Consider the following 15,004-nt stretch of genomic DNA (forward strand, 5'->3'; position numbering starts at 1 on the left):
TCCGTGGTGTATGTGAGACAAGAGTATTGGAGGTCAAGACCAGTAATAAATAGTGCATTACGACGAGTACAAAGATACGCAATTAGAAGTTACCAACCCCTCTCTGCGATAGGTGACTGGCCTCCGTACGACGCTTGCGGATTCGGAGAATATTGGTGGTATTGGGGCTGGCCGTTGAGCTGCGCCGGAGGCCTCGGTGGCGGTCCGGGATGGAACGTCTGACTACCGCTCACCGGCATGTAGCTCGAAATCGACTCATAGTGGGTATTCGGCGGCATGCTCGGCGGTGCCGGAGGCGGTGGGAGTGCCTGGAATGCAGACTGTGGCTGACTGGCATAGCCCATGGTAGGCGGCGGCGGGAGACTAGGTCGTCTGGTTATGTTCTGCGGTGGCGGGGGCAGGGACGGCGAACGACTCGGCATTGGTGCTTGCTGGTACTGCGAGGGCGGCGGGGGCAACGACGGCGAGGTCCCAGCTACAGGTGGCTGTGGACCGTGTGTTGCATATGGCGCTGGCGTCGTCTGAGACGGCAATGGCGGTGGTGGAGGAATAGAGCTGTACAGACTTGCCGGTGCTTCGCCGGGGCTCACACCACCTGGGCTACCGTACACCGTCTGCTGTATCGGTGGGAGGTTGTAGGAATGCGACGAGCTGCCCGTAGGCTGCGTATACAGCGCCCCTTGGCTTTGCGCAGTGTACGAACCAGAAGGAGCCCTCAAAGTAGATCCATTGTATGTCGCGGGAGGGCCCGTCTGCGGTGGTGGTGGCAGGTTAAAGGACCCGGATGGACCGCGCTGAGACGGGTTATACATCCCAGGGGGGCCTCCAGCAGGAGGAATGGGTAGCGAGGACTGGCGACGCCTGTGCTGCTGCGAAGCCTGCGTGGGCTGTGGCAAAGGCCTTGACCCGGATGGTTGACCAGACGGAGGACTGTCATGAAGAGGTGGCGGGGGAGGAATATTCTCACGCGAAGATGAATGGTTCATATGTTGACCGGAGAACTGCTCCGGAGGGGCTGAGTGGGAGTGTGGGGGCACAGATGGCGGCGGAGGCGGAGGCACGTAGGCCGTGTGGGCTGGAGGTGCACCAGGTGGTGTTGACACCGGAGGCGGCTGAGGTGGTTGCGAAGCATTGGCAAGCGGTGGGACGTACTGTGTATGATAGGTACCGGGCGAATGAGGCTGAGGAGGCTGTGGTAACGAGGATCGATGGTACGGGGCAGGAGTGGGCGTTGGAGGTGGCCCAGTAGCGATGAAGCCAGACGAGGCGATGGGTGGTTGGGGCAACGTCGAAAAGCTGGACGACGGTATGAGCATATGCGATGCCGGAGGTCCATAGTTCTGCGGCGTAGGCGTTGCTGATGGCAGGGGAGCAAACCCGGACAATTGGGAATGATGAGACATCAGAGGCACGAAACCAGGGGTCGGCATGGGCATAAACCCAGAGGACGCCGGTGGCAGACTGTGCCTAGGTCCGTGCCGTGGTACGACCTGGTATCCAGTTGCAGCAGGCTGCAATGTCTCGTATGGTGGCTGATACTGCTCTGGCGGCGGCCCTTGGTGATATGCATTTGCCACTGGAGGTGTGGCGGCTCCCTCGTAGTAGTTTCCTCCACCATCTGGATATGTGCCCTGATGATAATCGTGGCCTGGTTGAGGGGAGACGGCTCGTTGGTCCTGGAAGCCAATTGACGACGCGGGACGGGATGCAAAACCGGATTGCTGAGGCTGCACCAAACCTTAGTACGGTGCCTACCAGTAGAGGGAGCTACGCTTACCGGAAAGCTCAGTCTGCGATCCACATCATGCCCAACACTCAGCTCCGCGAAATCACCAGCCACGCTATCCACCATAGAATGGCGGGATCTGGAAGTTTCGTACGGTGGCACATACAGATCGACGCGAGAACTCGACGGCCGTAGCGATGGTGGCACATGTTCTGGGCGCAACTCCCCTCTGGAACTGCCAGAAGAAATGCTACGAATGGCCTCTTGAACGTCAATGCTGTTGTGAGGTGGGGACTCTCCTGCTGGCACGAATTGACCAGGGCCACCGTAGTGCTTGTGACTCTTCCCGTTCGGCTTCCCTGTCACTTTCTTGACAGGGACGGGTTCCTGGGGTGGACCAGTAAGTATGGCGTATTGGTCCCAACATAATTTGCCACGAACGTTCGACCAAAATGTAAGCTCAAGATATACTTCTCCACAGTACTTGTCTTTGTTCGTCAGAGTGAACCACTCTGGTCCAAGGTCAGAATGATAGCGCCAGAGAGCCTGCTTCACATACCATCGGTTTCACCCTTCGTCAGCACCTCCGTCAAATCCACATTTGTCTCCCCAATGAAATCCGGCTCGCGTGCATCATCTGCGTAGCAGGCGACTAACATCGATCGGCCACCCTTCACGCTGGGAGGACCCTTGTTCTTTTTGGGAGGGGGAGGGGGAGGGGTACCATCTCCGTGAGGCGGTGGTGCAGTCATGTCGTTTGGATCCTCGTAGAGCGTGTATCGAAACTCCTCGTCCCACTCAGGGTGCTGCCCACCGCGCTTGATGGCCTTCGTCCTCTTCTTCTCTGCATTGAACGTTACTGAGCAATACGGGTCCTGCTTCCCTATGTGTCGCTTATTTGGAAGGTTTTTCTGGCCAACGGGGATCAATGAGGTATGTAGACGTGTCCGTGGCTAGGTACACACACCGCTTTCAGTACAACCACAACTAGAGTGCCGACGTCGCGCGAAGTTGCTGTTGTTGCCATCGAGAATGAATCGCGTCTAGATGCCGTCCGGTCTCCAGCCTCTGCAGAAACAGTCTCGGGGGTCGTGGACAATGGTAGAACGTTGAGGAGTTGAAGGAGGAAAGGAGGCAATAAATTACATATAAACGCGACAACAAAGCGCCAAGGCGGTTGATCGCAGAGCGAACCATCCTGAGCGCGAACGTGCCTGAAGCGCCCATTTCTGGAACGCGATTGGCTAGAGAGTTCATGACGGCCCTCCCGCAGCCCCGCGGTTAGCCCTGTCCGCCCGTGGGGTCGACGCGGGGTTCATACCAAGTTCATTCAGCCCTCAACACTATCAGAAGAACCCGATGCGAGGTAGCAGTGCCGCGTCCATGATATTGAGCATCGCTTACTGGCACTCCGCCGGCGAACAGATCACCATCCTTGTCCTGCATACTCACTGGCACACTGACAGCCATGGGAGATGGGCTTCGGGCGCAGTACTATTAGTACTCAAGTGAGAATGTTTGTGTTGCTGCGGACACGGCTGCGCGATCGACAGTGCCCAGAAGCGAGCTGTCATAGACACAGGAAACCACGGCACCTGAGAAGTGGACAGCCCGTTGACTACAGCAATGGGTCCTTGTCAACTCGTATGATACAACAGCTACCCTGGTCGCCTTGAACGTTGCCCGTGAGAACATGAAATCCTCCTATCTTCAGAACATTGTCAGTACAATTGACATGTATAGTAGTCAATATCTCACATACCACCGTATGCAGAACACGCAGTCTTGCATAGCCTAATGTTACTGGCCCGGGACGTAGGTTTCGTTGTCGTTGAATATCAAGTACGGCTTGCGGCTTGCGAGATCGAGTAGCATCTCTGAGAAGTAGCTGTTCGCCCACGCAAACCACGGACGGGTGTAGGAGCCATCATAAATATCAATGGACTCGTGGATCAGACCAAGGCCGTCGGTGTTCTGTATTATCGTTCAGGGTATCAGTAGATGTGCATAAATTCTGCATAGATGAAATGAGTTCATACTGACATTCGCGATGAGATACAGATAATCCAAGATTTCGTCATCGTCATCGGTGCCATATATGGCCGAGATGAGAGACATGGGCCTGTAGTCATATTAACAGAAGTAGTAAGCGTCCAATTTATGGCGGACACTTACCAGGGATTCCAGGCATCCTCATGAGGTCCGCTAAAGGCGATATGACATGATCAGAACCCATTTCTGAGAACGACGCTCTGTCCCGAATAACGTACCCAATACCGCTGAAGTTCTTGCCGACGACATAGTATGGGTTCACCCGAGACATGAGGACCTGGCTGGTTGCAACATACGCCGGATGGGACTTGTTTAGGAAACCAAGGTACGGCAGGGACATCAAAGACTGGCGGAGCCATTGAGTCACATTTCCTATCGAAACAGAGTTGCTATGCGTACCGGCACATTGGCGTCGTCCATGACATACCGTCCCCCGAAACCTGGAAGGTAGCCGTCAGACCATCCTGAACAATGGACTCGCACCATGTACACACCATTTGTCTCGTAAGCGAATACGTTATTTACAAGCTATGCCACACATTGATGAGCCTCATAGTCTGAGACGGCAGCCAACAGCATGCTCACGGTGTGCTCCCAGATGGCTTCGGTAATGTTAGTGACGTACTCCCTGGCGGCCTGGCTGACATCGCTCGCTAGGCCGGCAGAGTCAAGGATGTCCGCGAGGTAGCCAAGTTCCACTGTGAGCATCGCATTCGCAGGTGTGAGGAAGGCTGTCGTGCACAACAATCATTCAGCGAGTCTGCGCATCAGGCCCGGGGCATGATGTTTCGCGCTCACCAAAGGTACACAGGTCATCGGAAGGTCGGTGGTGCGTGCCGATTAAGCCCGTGTATGCCTTCGGCTCGCCATTCCCGCCGTTGTTGACCGCTCCCGGGAGGGAACCCGCCTCGCCCGTCCAATTGTAGTATGAGACAAGGTTCCAGTTCTCGTCGAAAGTAGGCTGTGATTGTTCCCAGATGACACGCATGATCTGTGAGATCGCGTCCAGCCCTTGGAAATCCCACATACCTCGGTCAGCAATGTAGTAAGTGGTGTGAGAAAATATATGCAAACAGACAGTTATCATTCATGAAGGACGAATCGTTCGTCGCTTGGTAGTACGAGCGTGACAGCTTCATGAAAGAGCATAGCGAGTCGAGCTCGTACTGTCCACCGTTGTTAGTAAGTAGCCGGTGCGGTATGCTCTCGCGAGCAAGCACTGACCTTGCACTCGTAGACGGTCTGGTTATCTACCGGACTGGTACGGCGCTGTGAGTCCTACATTGCCTGCAACGACACGAAGATACATACGGATTCACCAGCACATCAATAGCCCAATCATTGACAGTCGTGCTCAGACCACTCTCAGGTGGAGGTTGGAATGCGCTGCAGTAAGGATACTGCGAGACATAACGAGCCTCATTGTTGATTATAGCCTTGACAAGCGTTGCTAGCTCGGAATCCTGGGTGTACAGGTAGTGATATTGGGCAAGCTGCGGAGCATAGATGTCAGACGGGGTTAGATGTAACGTTTGTAGACTTCCTCGCCTGATTCCCCGTGTCGCGGAGCCATTGGGCCCTGTCAGGTAGGATTGGTAATTCAGCATATGCATGACAACTCTGGGAACCAGCTAGTCGGCATACGTGATGTCCTTGAAGATCATCAGTCAGTACATAGAGCAACACTCGGACGTAACTGACAATGAGCACTTACGCCAGTGATCACAAAGGCTAGGTTCTCCGTCTAGGACGTTCTTGGTTTCAACAGGCTAGTGCACTAGGACCCTCGACAAACTTACCTCGTTGAAATACTTGATGGTAGTATCTACGGAGGTGGTGTTCACAAGCTCGTAGAACTGATGGTTGTGTGATGCGTACCCAATGTGTTGGGGAACGTGTTCTCGAACAAACGTGCAATATCAGGGTCCTTGAGACGTGAAGTCATGTTCGCAATGACATCCTAGCAGACCATGTAACTTATTAGTCAGAGAGCTACGACAGACGTTGCAGCTCCTCACCTCTACTGCCGTGCTATTGAAAGTGCGACATGCTGGATCCGGTCTCATGTACGGTAATGCCAGGGGTCCCGTGGAAGGATTACCCTGAGGGCTCTGTAGATCCATTCATCGGATGAGCCTCTTCGCCCCATTGCAGACCAGCTCACCTGCGAGTAAGTCGTGTAATCCGGACATTGCGCTGCACTCAAAGCAGCACCCAGAGTGACCGCAGTCACTGCTGGGGAAGACAGACCGAACTTCATGCTGAGAGCACGCCAAGCCGTCCTTAGACTCGCAATACCCGCAAAGCCAAGGCCTTCTATCGAGTCCTCGAGCGGGGAGAAGAGGCTATCGGGTGCGTGCGCAGCGAGACGGTCCTTTAAGATGCCTAGAAGCCGCTGCGAGCGTGAGCTTCGATGTGCACGACCCGGGCCGTGTTGGCAGTGGACATATTACCATGATGAGTTTGTCCACGAGAACATCGACCCCTGGTTCCGAATGCGAGTTTCGTGATCGTGCAGGTGCACAATAGACACGGGTCTACCCAGCTGACCGTCTGATGTGCACTTTGACAGTTCGACTGAGGATGCCGTGAAGCAACACCCAGTCGGCAAGCGCGCTCCTCGCGCTCGGAGTCGTAGGGTACGCGACACGCCCACGTGACTCATCTCAAATGCGCAGCGTGCACTTCCGAACTTTGAGGCGCGAAAGGAGAAGGGCTCTTGACGAGCAACAGAATACACATAGAATAGTGCTAGGCATACAAGGTATGTACATGTATCCAGGAGCCAAACGGGAGAAGATTAGCAGAGATGTAATGGCCGCTACCGACGAAACGCGTCGCGGCGGCACAGGAAGAGCAGTACTGCTATACGTATGCAAGGGCTGAGCAGAGAAAATATGCCGTGGATATCACACCAAATCAACTAAGTCACAGTGTCAGTCAGAAAGGCATATGAAAGACCGAAAGACGCACTACGAGGAATCGTTACGGAGCTACGCGTGCAGCTACTCCGGTTGAGGCAAAGGGGTGCTCATCGGGGTCTCGAAGGTATCCGTCTCGTAGTCTGCAGAGGTGGTGCTGGCCGCGTCTGCATATTCGGGATTCTCTTCTTGATCCCTGACGGCACTCAACGACCTGATCGTCGCCGAGATGTCGGGCATAGCGTCGTGCGACTGCAAGGCGATCGGCCCTGGTTTGGGCGTAGCCATCGCACTCTTGCTCGCTTCGGACGACCCGCTGGGCTCAGTCGATAGTGCGTCCGCCTTGTCGAGTGCATCCATAGGTGTAGCAGGAGGGGTCGATGCATCATCCGTGCTCACGGACGTCTGAGGGCTGGAAAGTCCAGAGACATCGTCCGCCGCTAGATGCCTTGACACGGAGCGGATCCCCCGCACTGAGGTCGATATCGAGCGGAATTCCGGCACCGACGCCCTCCCATCCAAACTCGTCTCTTCTCCCTCTGTCTCCTCGCTGGTTCCATCTTCGCTATGGTCGTTGCTAACACTGACGTCTCCGTGATCCACGCTGACTCCGCCAGTCCTGTAACTCCCGTTCGTCCACAGGCTCCTGGGTGCTGCATGGCTGACAGGACTATGAGACGTCATTCCCGTTACGCCAGTCAGTGCCAGGCTTGCGCTCGCACTCCATTTGCTGTCCTGGCTCTCCCAGCTTCCCCGTCTCGAGCTGCGCGGCCGTAACGCACGGACGCTTGCGTCTACGTCCTGGTATTCCTTCTCCATCAAATCCCTATCATCGTCCATCTCGCCCAGCAGGAAGTGGCTCGTGGAGTCACCCCCCGCGCCAACGCCGTGGCTGAAGTGGGAGATCGAGTCGTCCGCGACCGACGTGCCTCCGGAGAGTGCGAAGGCCGTCATGCCTATCCGCGCCCCAGGCATCGCGAACGCGGACGACGCTAGAGTAAGCAGAGATGCGTCATCCTCAGGCGGTGACGAGGGGTGTGGATTATTGCGCGGATGGTGGGCCGTGTGCTGCGGTGCGTGCAACCCGTACTGTCCGTTTGGGGCAGCCGACGTGCTTGATGACGGCCGGCTAGGCGAAGCAGGAGGAATCGCAGAGAAAGAAACGGCGCCGTTAGAGCCTGGACCGGCGTACTGCGAACGGAGGTGCGCCTGAAGGCGAGTCGGGGTAGGCGGCGCTTGTGCGATGTGGGCCATGCCTCCTGTGATATCCACGCTGAGCAGGGTCGTGGGCTTCGTACTCGCGGCCATGCTTCGAAAGGTACGCGGGTCCGACATGTACGAGGACGATGAGTGCGAGGGGGAGGGAGAAGGAGGAGACGTAGGCGGGAATGGTCGCATAGATGCATCTTCGTCCGCCTCGAGATGGCTCGTCGGGGACCACAATGAATCGCGAGCGAGCGAGGAACGACGGCCGTCATCAGAATCGGTGGTTAGGGCCGCCGTGCTCTCAGCTAAACTGAAGCCGTCGAGCGAAGCCGGCTTGCGCGACGGAATCGAGCTGACGGTAGAGATCTTCCGACCGTGCTTCGATTCGGTCTTGCTCCGTATCCTCACTGCAAGCGGCGGACCAGACGGACGCTGCGGCGCGGAAGCCCTTCGAGGTTTCTCGCGCAAGCTCGGGGTGTGGACATTCGCCCTGGACGTAGGCGAACGAGGGCTGTCGGGATCAGAGACGCGTCTCGTGCGAGTCCCTGCGAGCTTGCGTTGAAACCAGTTGATGATGGGCTTGCTGGATCGGCGGGTGACATTCTTCGGGAGCGACTGAGTCTTAGTGTCGAATTCTGTGGTAGGCTTCACGACCGGGTCTACCTCTTTCTTGTTCTTGACGTTCTGTGGCGCAGGTGGCGGAGGTTGTTTCTTCTGACTCGGCGCCTTGACATCAGGAGGGGCGGGTTTCGCATTCGTCAGTTGGGCGTTCAACGGCGCGACCATGGCTATGAAATAGGTAGGAGGGAGAGAAAGACAGAGAAAGAGCGGCGGAAAGAGAGAAAGAGGAAGGAGCGAGTAAGGTACGGAACGACGTCGAGGGTGCGGCTTGAAGGCACCGTGGTGCGCGGTCTGCGCGCGCTTGTCAAGCAGTGCGAATCTCAGATCGTTGTATTCACGCAACTCGTCGTCTTCTGGCTGTCTCAGATGTGGTTCATACCGGCATACCGTTCTCTAATGTAGATCACGGATTGCAGCACGAACGAAACAACATCGTCTGGAGCCCTGACTCAAGTAACTTGCTCACTCCCAGATGAGCGAATAGACCACAGATGTTCACGTGATGAGCACGCGAGGCATGCGCGCCGATCCGAGCATAGTCAGGACAGGTCAGGACTCAGTACTCAGAGCTCTCATCTTGCCCTCCATGTTTTCGCGAAATCTAGCCTACTTCTGTTCGACGGCACCGCTGCGGAATGTAGTGCTTACTCCTCCACGCACTGGCCCCGCATCTCTGTGGCGGCCATATGCCTCCATGACCATCTCGGACCCGCCCAGGACGCCGAATGGGCCTTCGGTAATATCCGCCGCGCACCCATGGGACCCTGATAGCTCGAGGTCGAGTTCAAGCGCAATCCCGGGTGCTGGGCCTAGCCATGCGTCAGAACCAGAGCAGCCTTCCGTGCAGTCAACGCCCCCATCAAGCTCGGATCCATCGCCCTCACCATCCCCACCGAACGAGACCGACGCGAACGTGAGCGAACACGGGCTAGTCCCTGCTCCTCCTCCACCCTTTGAGCGTCCTCCAAATTCGGACCTACCTGCACCCCGCTTTCCTAGTAATGCCCATACGCCGACTTCATATAGCAACCCGCCGTTCAATACACATCGGTTTGTCACGGTGCTCGAATTGACATTCCCTACCAGTGTTGCGCGCAATCTTATGCGTGCGACACGCGCATTACTGGTCGACCGGTTAGGCCGGGTCAGGAGGGACGCGGTGACGGCGAAAGATCTGGAGAGTGTGAGTGCGGATCCACCGTTACCGTTGGATCGTGTGAGTAACGCGTCTCTGTAGCAAGCATACCTTTTCAAAGCCGCGCTTTCAGAGCTGCGGACGGAGACCACGATGTGGACTCGCAATGAGACGGCCGCAATACGTACAGCAACAGCGGCTCTGCGGAGAGAGGTAGACACATTGGATGTACGGATGAAGGAAGACGTTGGGACGCTCAAACATGAGTACGTCTTGCTGTCCAGACGCGTTCTCAGTGCACTTGGCTGAGGAACCGATCATCTTTCGTCTGTAGTATTCAGCTGGATGTGGATACGAGGAGGAACGAGGCGAAGAATGATCTGAAACGATTCGACCTTCAGATCGAGGTGCGCACCTGCATCGCCGATGTCAGTGCCCTTGTTCAGCTGAACACACGCGTCTGCAGGAGGTTCTCAATAAGTCTCTGGTCACTCTGTACGACCTCCGCTCGGAGATGGAGGGTGTCAGGTGGAACAATATGCGTAATTCAGTCGGTGCGCCTTACCGCATTCCATCATTCTACGTGGCTCTCCTAATGCTGTCTGTCAACAGTGGCGCTGGGCGGCTTCCTTTTGGTCATAATGTTGGCAATGGAGATCCTCGTCATAAAGCCTGTGCCGGCCAAGAAGTCGAAGTCAGAACAACAGCCGCCCATCGTCGAGATCTGCCCACCCGAGGGTACAGAGAATCAGGGCACCGTGTGGGCATAGCCCGAGGAGGAGGAGGCCGCCCGTCGCTGGTCGGCGTGCCGGCTAGAGTCAAGCTTCAAGGCTGGCCTTTGGAGGATAGAGCTGCCCAACTACGGGTGTGTATTCTATGGGACATTGCGTGATTTGAATGGATACTCCTAGCTATCTTGCGTCGCTACGCTGCATTGCCAGCTACACTCTTTCACGCACATACTACAATTATGTTTACAGATATATACCGATACCTATCCTAATCCAATTATACCACACGCACCCCTCATGTACAGACACGGAAGGCATCGATGTTGCACCTTACACCTCCAGTTTCTCCAGCTTCTCTGCCAACTGGTCGTCTCCCTCCGTGGTAGGGGACGTCGTTCCCTTCTCTACCCTCTCCTTCACTGCTGCACTCTTCTTTGTCTCGGGGGCCATAGCCAAGTTCGGTTTATCAGCGGAGTGGCTGCCATCCTGCGCGCCTGTGCCGGGCAACTCCTCATCCTCATCCTCCCAGCTGTCTTTCACCGGCTCCGTCTCGCGCTTCTCTTTTCGCTTCTCCTTCCGCTTCTCATTCTTCTTCGCTGCCTTGCTTTGGGCGGTGGAGGGGGCAGCGCCTGGCTTCGGCGCAGATGAGGTAGGGGGTGGTGTCCAGCCGATGATGTGCCCCTTAGGGAGTGCGTGCGTGTCCAATTGTTGCTGACGCGAGCCGCGGAAGCGGCGAACATCCTCCTGGGGCGTGAATCCAGGACGTATCTTAATTTGTTTGCGGACCCTGCGCGCAGGTAGCGTACAAAGTCGGTGTCAGAGGTGAATGTGGCGTCGTCAATTAGCGTTCATTGCAACGTTCCAATCAAGCGGAAGCAATGCAGTAGCATAGGTGACGTAGCACGGATGGGCGTCGATGAGCACCATGTCTGAAGCAGCGGATGGGGGAAGACGTACGAGCCGTCTGGCCTGCGCGACTCGGGAATAACACGGTCGAGTGTGCGCGGATCGACCGCTATACCCGCGACGGTTGTGTCTGGGACAATAGCTGGCTTGGACATATCGGCGTGCGGTGCTCGTGCAGCGACGGCAACCGACAATGCGATCTCAACGATAAGTGCGAGGGACGAAGGCAAGCGAGAGTCGGTTCGGAGCCGGGAGGCAGCAGTGAAAGAGGCGATCGCGGGAGATGCGGGATCGGTGATTGCCGCGGACGCCGCATACATCGCTCGAGCCCTCGTGAGGCGCGCTCACCGTCCGCGACGCAGAGCAGCCCCCAGTTCACCGCCAGATCCAGTTCACCACCGCCGCCGTTGCTTCTCCGAGCTCTGAGATCCCTACTATGCGCTACGCTGTGCTCGTTACCGGACCCGCCGGGGCAGGCAAGTCAACCTTCTGTGGCGCACTCATGACCCACCTGCAGACCGCCAGACGCACTGGACACCTTGTCAATCTCGACCCCGCGGCGGACGCCAGCTCATTTGAGTACGAGCCAGCAATAGACATCAAAGACTTGATTGGCCTGGACGATGTAATGACCGAGTTGGGCTATGGCCCGAACGGCGGGTTGGTGTATTGCTTCGAGTGAGTGAGTGAAGTTTTCTACAGCGGAAGAGAGGGAGGCAAGATGCGTCGCGAGGGATCAGGACCCGTATTCTGGAGCTTGTGTCTTGACAACGTTGGTACAGGTATTTACAACAAAATATGGATTGGCTGGAGGAGGAACTGGGTGGGTACGATGACGACTACCTCATTATCGACTGCCCAGGTAAAATGTCTTTCAATGTATCGTCTCGCGGAAAATCTTACACACATGCAGGACAAATCGAGCTCTACACGCATCATCCATTCCTTCCCATGCTGGTCCGCCATCTAAACCGTCTCGGCATCCGAACATGTGCCGCCTACCTCATCGAGTCGCAATTCATGGAAGACAAGTACAAGTTCTTCAGGCGAGTCTCGGCCATCCTCCATTGTCCCGCCCGCGCACTTACCACACCATCACCCTGCATTGTCTCTTCTCTCGGGTACTCGCCGCCTCCATTCTCGCCCACCGACCGATATCGGCTTCGTGCACTTCCACAGCGGCGTTCTCTCGGCTATGAGTGCGATGGTGAACCTCGAAATTCCCTGGATCAACGTGATGTCCAAGATGGACCTAGTCATGAGCAGCGAGAATGACGCCGCAAGCGGACGTAACGGCATCCGGACCCGCAAGGACATCGCGAGGTAGGCCACGATGCATCCTGACTCTGCTTCTCTCCTTGCTTCTCTCGCCGGGAGGGTCTGGACCCTGGTCATCGCGCGGTCTCTAAGCGATCCTCCCATTGTCCGTGCCCTTCTCTCGCTTGCGGGAGAGCGTGGCAGACACGAGAACGTCTCTAGGATCGTGGGTTTCGGGGATCAGTGCGTGTATCTGCCACTCGTGGACGCTGTAGCGCGCGCTATGACCGAGATCTCGAACCCGTACATGCGCAGGGTACCCTCTGATTCGCCACGCCAGCCAGGGTTGCGCTGTCCGCAATACCAATTGCATACGGACGCAGATTCATACTAGAACAAAGGAACGCACGACGGTTAGCGTCCTAACCCTGATATCAGCAAGACCGCTCGTCTTACAGCCGAGAGAATATCTCCAATCCTCCGTCCACGCCGCATCGATAGTCAGAACACAAACTCACCTCTGCCTGCCATACAGGTTCTTGGACCCAGACCCGATGCTACTCGTGTCTGCGCCGGGAAGCCGCGAGGAGAAGACCGAGCGCAACTCGCGCTTCCACGCGCTGAACCAGGCGATCGTCCAGCTCGTACGTGTACCACCCGCCTCCGTACCTGCCCAGCGACGGAAGCTAATAGATGCCCTGACGCATTTCGTTTCGATCACGATCACTGAATGGATGGCAACCCGCGACACCTGACACTGACGGCGCACAACACTGATGACATTCGACGCCCAACGCCGACCTCGGACGCTGTATCGCTGACACCTATCGCTGTCGCGTTGGGTGTTGATGCGCGAACTCCAAATGGGATCCCATCACGCCCGGGCTGTGTTGCCACCAACTATACATACCCGTCGCACCGGTGGTGGCGGACAAACTGACGATCACGCTGGTGAAATTGCGCGCCGATATCGAACTGCTCACCCTGAATGTTGCTGATGATAGATCGAGGACCACCCGCTGGTATCCTTCATGCCGCTCGACCTGACCAACCCGGACTCGATTGAGACCGTCCTGAGCCACATAGACTACACGATGCAGTACGGGGAAGACGAGGAACCCAAGGAGGTACGTGAACTCGCTAGTATTCTCCGTAAGGCAACTCTGATTCCGACGTCTGTTGTATGTCCATTCAATGCTCGATCCACGCTCGGTATGGTATGTGTACCCCCGCCTCCGCTCGCCGCTCCGCCCTCGCCATCCTTCGCTCGCCCTGGTGCGCCTCCCAATGCACGACGCCCCTGTTTGTGTGTTGTGCATGTTGCAGCCCCACGACCTCGACGAGGGTGACTTCGTGGATATGGAGTAACTTGGCTCTCTGCGCGCCGGCGTGCCCGACCCTTCACACCCTTAGGCTTTACTACGATTCGCCCGGCGCCTCCTCTCCCCTATCTCTGGACGTGGATGCGATAGCTGTGAGAGACCGGACTAAAAGTACACGTACACATCTCTTAACACATTTGCAATCCTCCGACGCGACGGCATGCTAGGACGGACAACCGCCTGTGACTGGCCTCAGGTGTTCGCAGAGCACGCTCTAGTGGCCGGGGACTACGCTCGAATTGGCAGGGTGTATTTGGTGGTGTGGTTTGATACATAGAAGCGGTGGTGCGAACAGCCGTATCGTGGCCACGGAGATGGCATTCAACAAACACGAGGAGAGGTACCAGTGGGGCGGATCCGTCAGTGCGATCGGTGAATTGCCACAGCGCTTGCTGATCTAGGACGACTGACGATCCTACGTATGTGTTCGCGCCACGGCTTCGCCGAGGCTGTCTTTGGCCAGACCGTGTTCTTCTGTACCGCTGCGCGTGTCCGGAGGCGCCCATAAATAGGGCCACCTGCGCCCGACGCGTGGGCGATAGGTCGTTCGGCAGGCTTGTCGTGGCGTGGAGAGGCTCAGCCTTAACGTATGTGTGGGGAATTCAGTAGAGGCTGATAAGGTGGGCGCGTGCGCTGTATCATGGAGAGCGTAACCTTGAGTATGACGCGAGCGCGTCGCGCGAATACACGGCTCTTGTATGTGGCTGACGTGTAGTGACAAGGGGGGACTGCTTTGCGGCGACCCTCGATGCGGGCCCGACTAAACAGGCACCCATGACCGCGCGAAAAAGGCGACCGCTCACCGAGAACAAGTCTGCCTGTGGCACTCGAGGGTGCGTGTGCCCGAAGACGTCCACCGAGCTATCCGCAGAGACCAAACACAAAACGCACCACGTTTGAGGAGAAAAGGGGCATGTAAATATGCCGCGCAGCGCGAGAACGAGGCCGTTACGGCCGAACGCAAGGCCTCAGGCTTCTTCGCCGGAGCGTGGCGGTTGTACCTAATTTTTGCGCACGTGAAAAGAGACGGTCGAAAGGAGTATCGCCAGGACGTACACAGCGCTAGG

The 15,004-nt window shown here is 56.7% G+C and overlaps 6 protein-coding genes across 6 annotated transcripts; 2 read left to right on the plus strand and 4 right to left on the minus strand.

Annotated features, from left to right (window-relative positions):
* Positions 1-89: 89 nt before the first annotated feature.
* Positions 90-2,753, minus strand: C8Q71DRAFT_697301 (uncharacterized protein; the record flags this gene model as incomplete). Its single annotated transcript, XM_047919957.1, has 8 exons — positions 90-861; positions 1,201-1,357; positions 1,463-1,727; positions 1,778-1,948; positions 1,997-2,113; positions 2,168-2,238; positions 2,286-2,637; positions 2,694-2,753. The coding sequence occupies 8 exons, from the start codon at positions 2,751-2,753 to the stop codon at positions 90-92; spliced, it is 1,965 nt and encodes a 654-aa protein (XP_047784873.1).
* Positions 2,754-3,123: 370 nt separating this feature from the next.
* On the minus strand, positions 3,124-6,426 carry C8Q71DRAFT_731198 (Six-hairpin glycosidase-like protein). Its single transcript, XM_047922159.1, has 19 exons — positions 5,943-6,426; positions 5,797-5,889; positions 5,657-5,738; positions 5,578-5,603; positions 5,493-5,522; positions 5,423-5,430; positions 5,327-5,357; positions 5,090-5,271; positions 5,003-5,036; positions 4,857-4,944; positions 4,577-4,789; positions 4,364-4,509; positions 4,273-4,306; positions 4,178-4,218; positions 3,997-4,124; positions 3,902-3,931; positions 3,770-3,848; positions 3,489-3,700; positions 3,124-3,434 (listed from the first exon to the last, which is right to left on the minus strand). The coding sequence occupies exons 1-18, from the start codon at positions 6,036-6,038 to the stop codon at positions 3,527-3,529; spliced, it is 1,515 nt and encodes a 504-aa protein (XP_047784874.1). The 5' UTR covers positions 6,039-6,426; the 3' UTR covers positions 3,124-3,434; positions 3,489-3,526.
* Positions 6,427-6,471: 45 nt separating this feature from the next.
* C8Q71DRAFT_731202 (uncharacterized protein) lies at positions 6,472-8,815 on the minus strand. Its single transcript, XM_047922160.1, has 2 exons — positions 6,752-8,815; positions 6,472-6,701 (listed from the first exon to the last, which is right to left on the minus strand). Exon 1 carries the CDS (start codon positions 8,689-8,691, stop codon positions 6,784-6,786), a length of 1,908 nt encoding a protein of 635 aa, XP_047784875.1. The 5' UTR covers positions 8,692-8,815; the 3' UTR covers positions 6,472-6,701; positions 6,752-6,783.
* Positions 8,816-9,081: 266 nt separating this feature from the next.
* C8Q71DRAFT_28358 (uncharacterized protein) lies at positions 9,082-10,560 on the plus strand. The gene is made up of 5 exons (XM_047917522.1): positions 9,082-9,709; positions 9,764-9,927; positions 9,996-10,068; positions 10,128-10,215; positions 10,274-10,560. Exons 1-5 carry the CDS (start codon positions 9,113-9,115, stop codon positions 10,429-10,431), a joined length of 1,080 nt encoding a protein of 359 aa, XP_047784876.1. The 5' UTR covers positions 9,082-9,112; the 3' UTR covers positions 10,432-10,560.
* A 162-nt stretch (positions 10,561-10,722) lies between these two features.
* Positions 10,723-11,618, minus strand: C8Q71DRAFT_852579 (uncharacterized protein; the record flags this gene model as incomplete). Its single annotated transcript, XM_047926839.1, has 2 exons — positions 10,723-11,179; positions 11,350-11,618. 2 exons carry the CDS (start codon positions 11,616-11,618, stop codon positions 10,723-10,725), a joined length of 726 nt encoding a protein of 241 aa, XP_047784877.1.
* Positions 11,388-14,138, plus strand: C8Q71DRAFT_28360 (GPN-loop GTPase). Its single transcript, XM_047917523.1, has 7 exons — positions 11,388-11,976; positions 12,081-12,160; positions 12,212-12,344; positions 12,478-12,621; positions 13,091-13,199; positions 13,560-13,682; positions 13,882-14,138. The coding sequence occupies exons 1-7, from the start codon at positions 11,735-11,737 to the stop codon at positions 13,921-13,923; spliced, it is 873 nt and encodes a 290-aa protein (XP_047784878.1). The 5' UTR covers positions 11,388-11,734; the 3' UTR covers positions 13,924-14,138.
* Positions 14,139-15,004: the final 866 nt, after the last annotated feature.

The sequence above is a fragment of the Rhodofomes roseus genome (assembly GCF_022264815.1).
Source record: "Rhodofomes roseus strain CIRM-BRFM 1785 chromosome Unknown C8Q71scaffold_1, whole genome shotgun sequence".
Lineage (NCBI taxonomy): Eukaryota > Fungi > Basidiomycota > Agaricomycetes > Polyporales > Fomitopsidaceae > Rhodofomes > Rhodofomes roseus.

Excerpts from the sequence above, each read along its gene's own strand:
- C8Q71DRAFT_731198 (XM_047922159.1), bottom strand. The coding sequence starts at position 6,038 with ATGAAGTTCGGTCTGTCTTCCCCAGCAGTGACTGCGGTCACTCTGGGT. Across the intron at positions 4,125-4,177 it reads TGGACGACGCCAATGTGCCG|TCTTTGATGTCCCTGCCGTA; the intron begins GTACGCATAGCA and ends TGGCTCCGCCAG. Across the intron at positions 3,849-3,901 it reads GAGGATGCCTGGAATCCCTG|GCCCATGTCTCTCATCTCGG; the intron begins GTAAGTGTCCGC and ends ATATGACTACAG.
- C8Q71DRAFT_28358 (XM_047917522.1), top strand. The coding sequence starts at position 9,113 with ATGTTTTCGCGAAATCTAGCCTACTTCTGTTCGACGGCACCGCTGCGG. Across the intron at positions 9,710-9,763 it reads CGGCGAAAGATCTGGAGAGT|CAAGCATACCTTTTCAAAGC; the intron begins GTGAGTGCGGAT and ends GCGTCTCTGTAG. Across the intron at positions 9,928-9,995 it reads GTTGGGACGCTCAAACATGA|TATTCAGCTGGATGTGGATA; the intron begins GTACGTCTTGCT and ends TTTCGTCTGTAG.
- C8Q71DRAFT_731202 (XM_047922160.1), bottom strand. The coding sequence starts at position 8,691 with ATGGTCGCGCCGTTGAACGCCCAACTGACGAATGCGAAACCCGCCCCT.
- C8Q71DRAFT_28360 (XM_047917523.1), top strand. The coding sequence starts at position 11,735 with ATGCGCTACGCTGTGCTCGTTACCGGACCCGCCGGGGCAGGCAAGTCA. Across the intron at positions 12,161-12,211 it reads CCTCATTATCGACTGCCCAG|GACAAATCGAGCTCTACACG; the intron begins GTAAAATGTCTT and ends ACACACATGCAG. Across the intron at positions 13,683-13,881 it reads AAGACGAGGAACCCAAGGAG|CCCCACGACCTCGACGAGGG; the intron begins GTACGTGAACTC and ends TGCATGTTGCAG.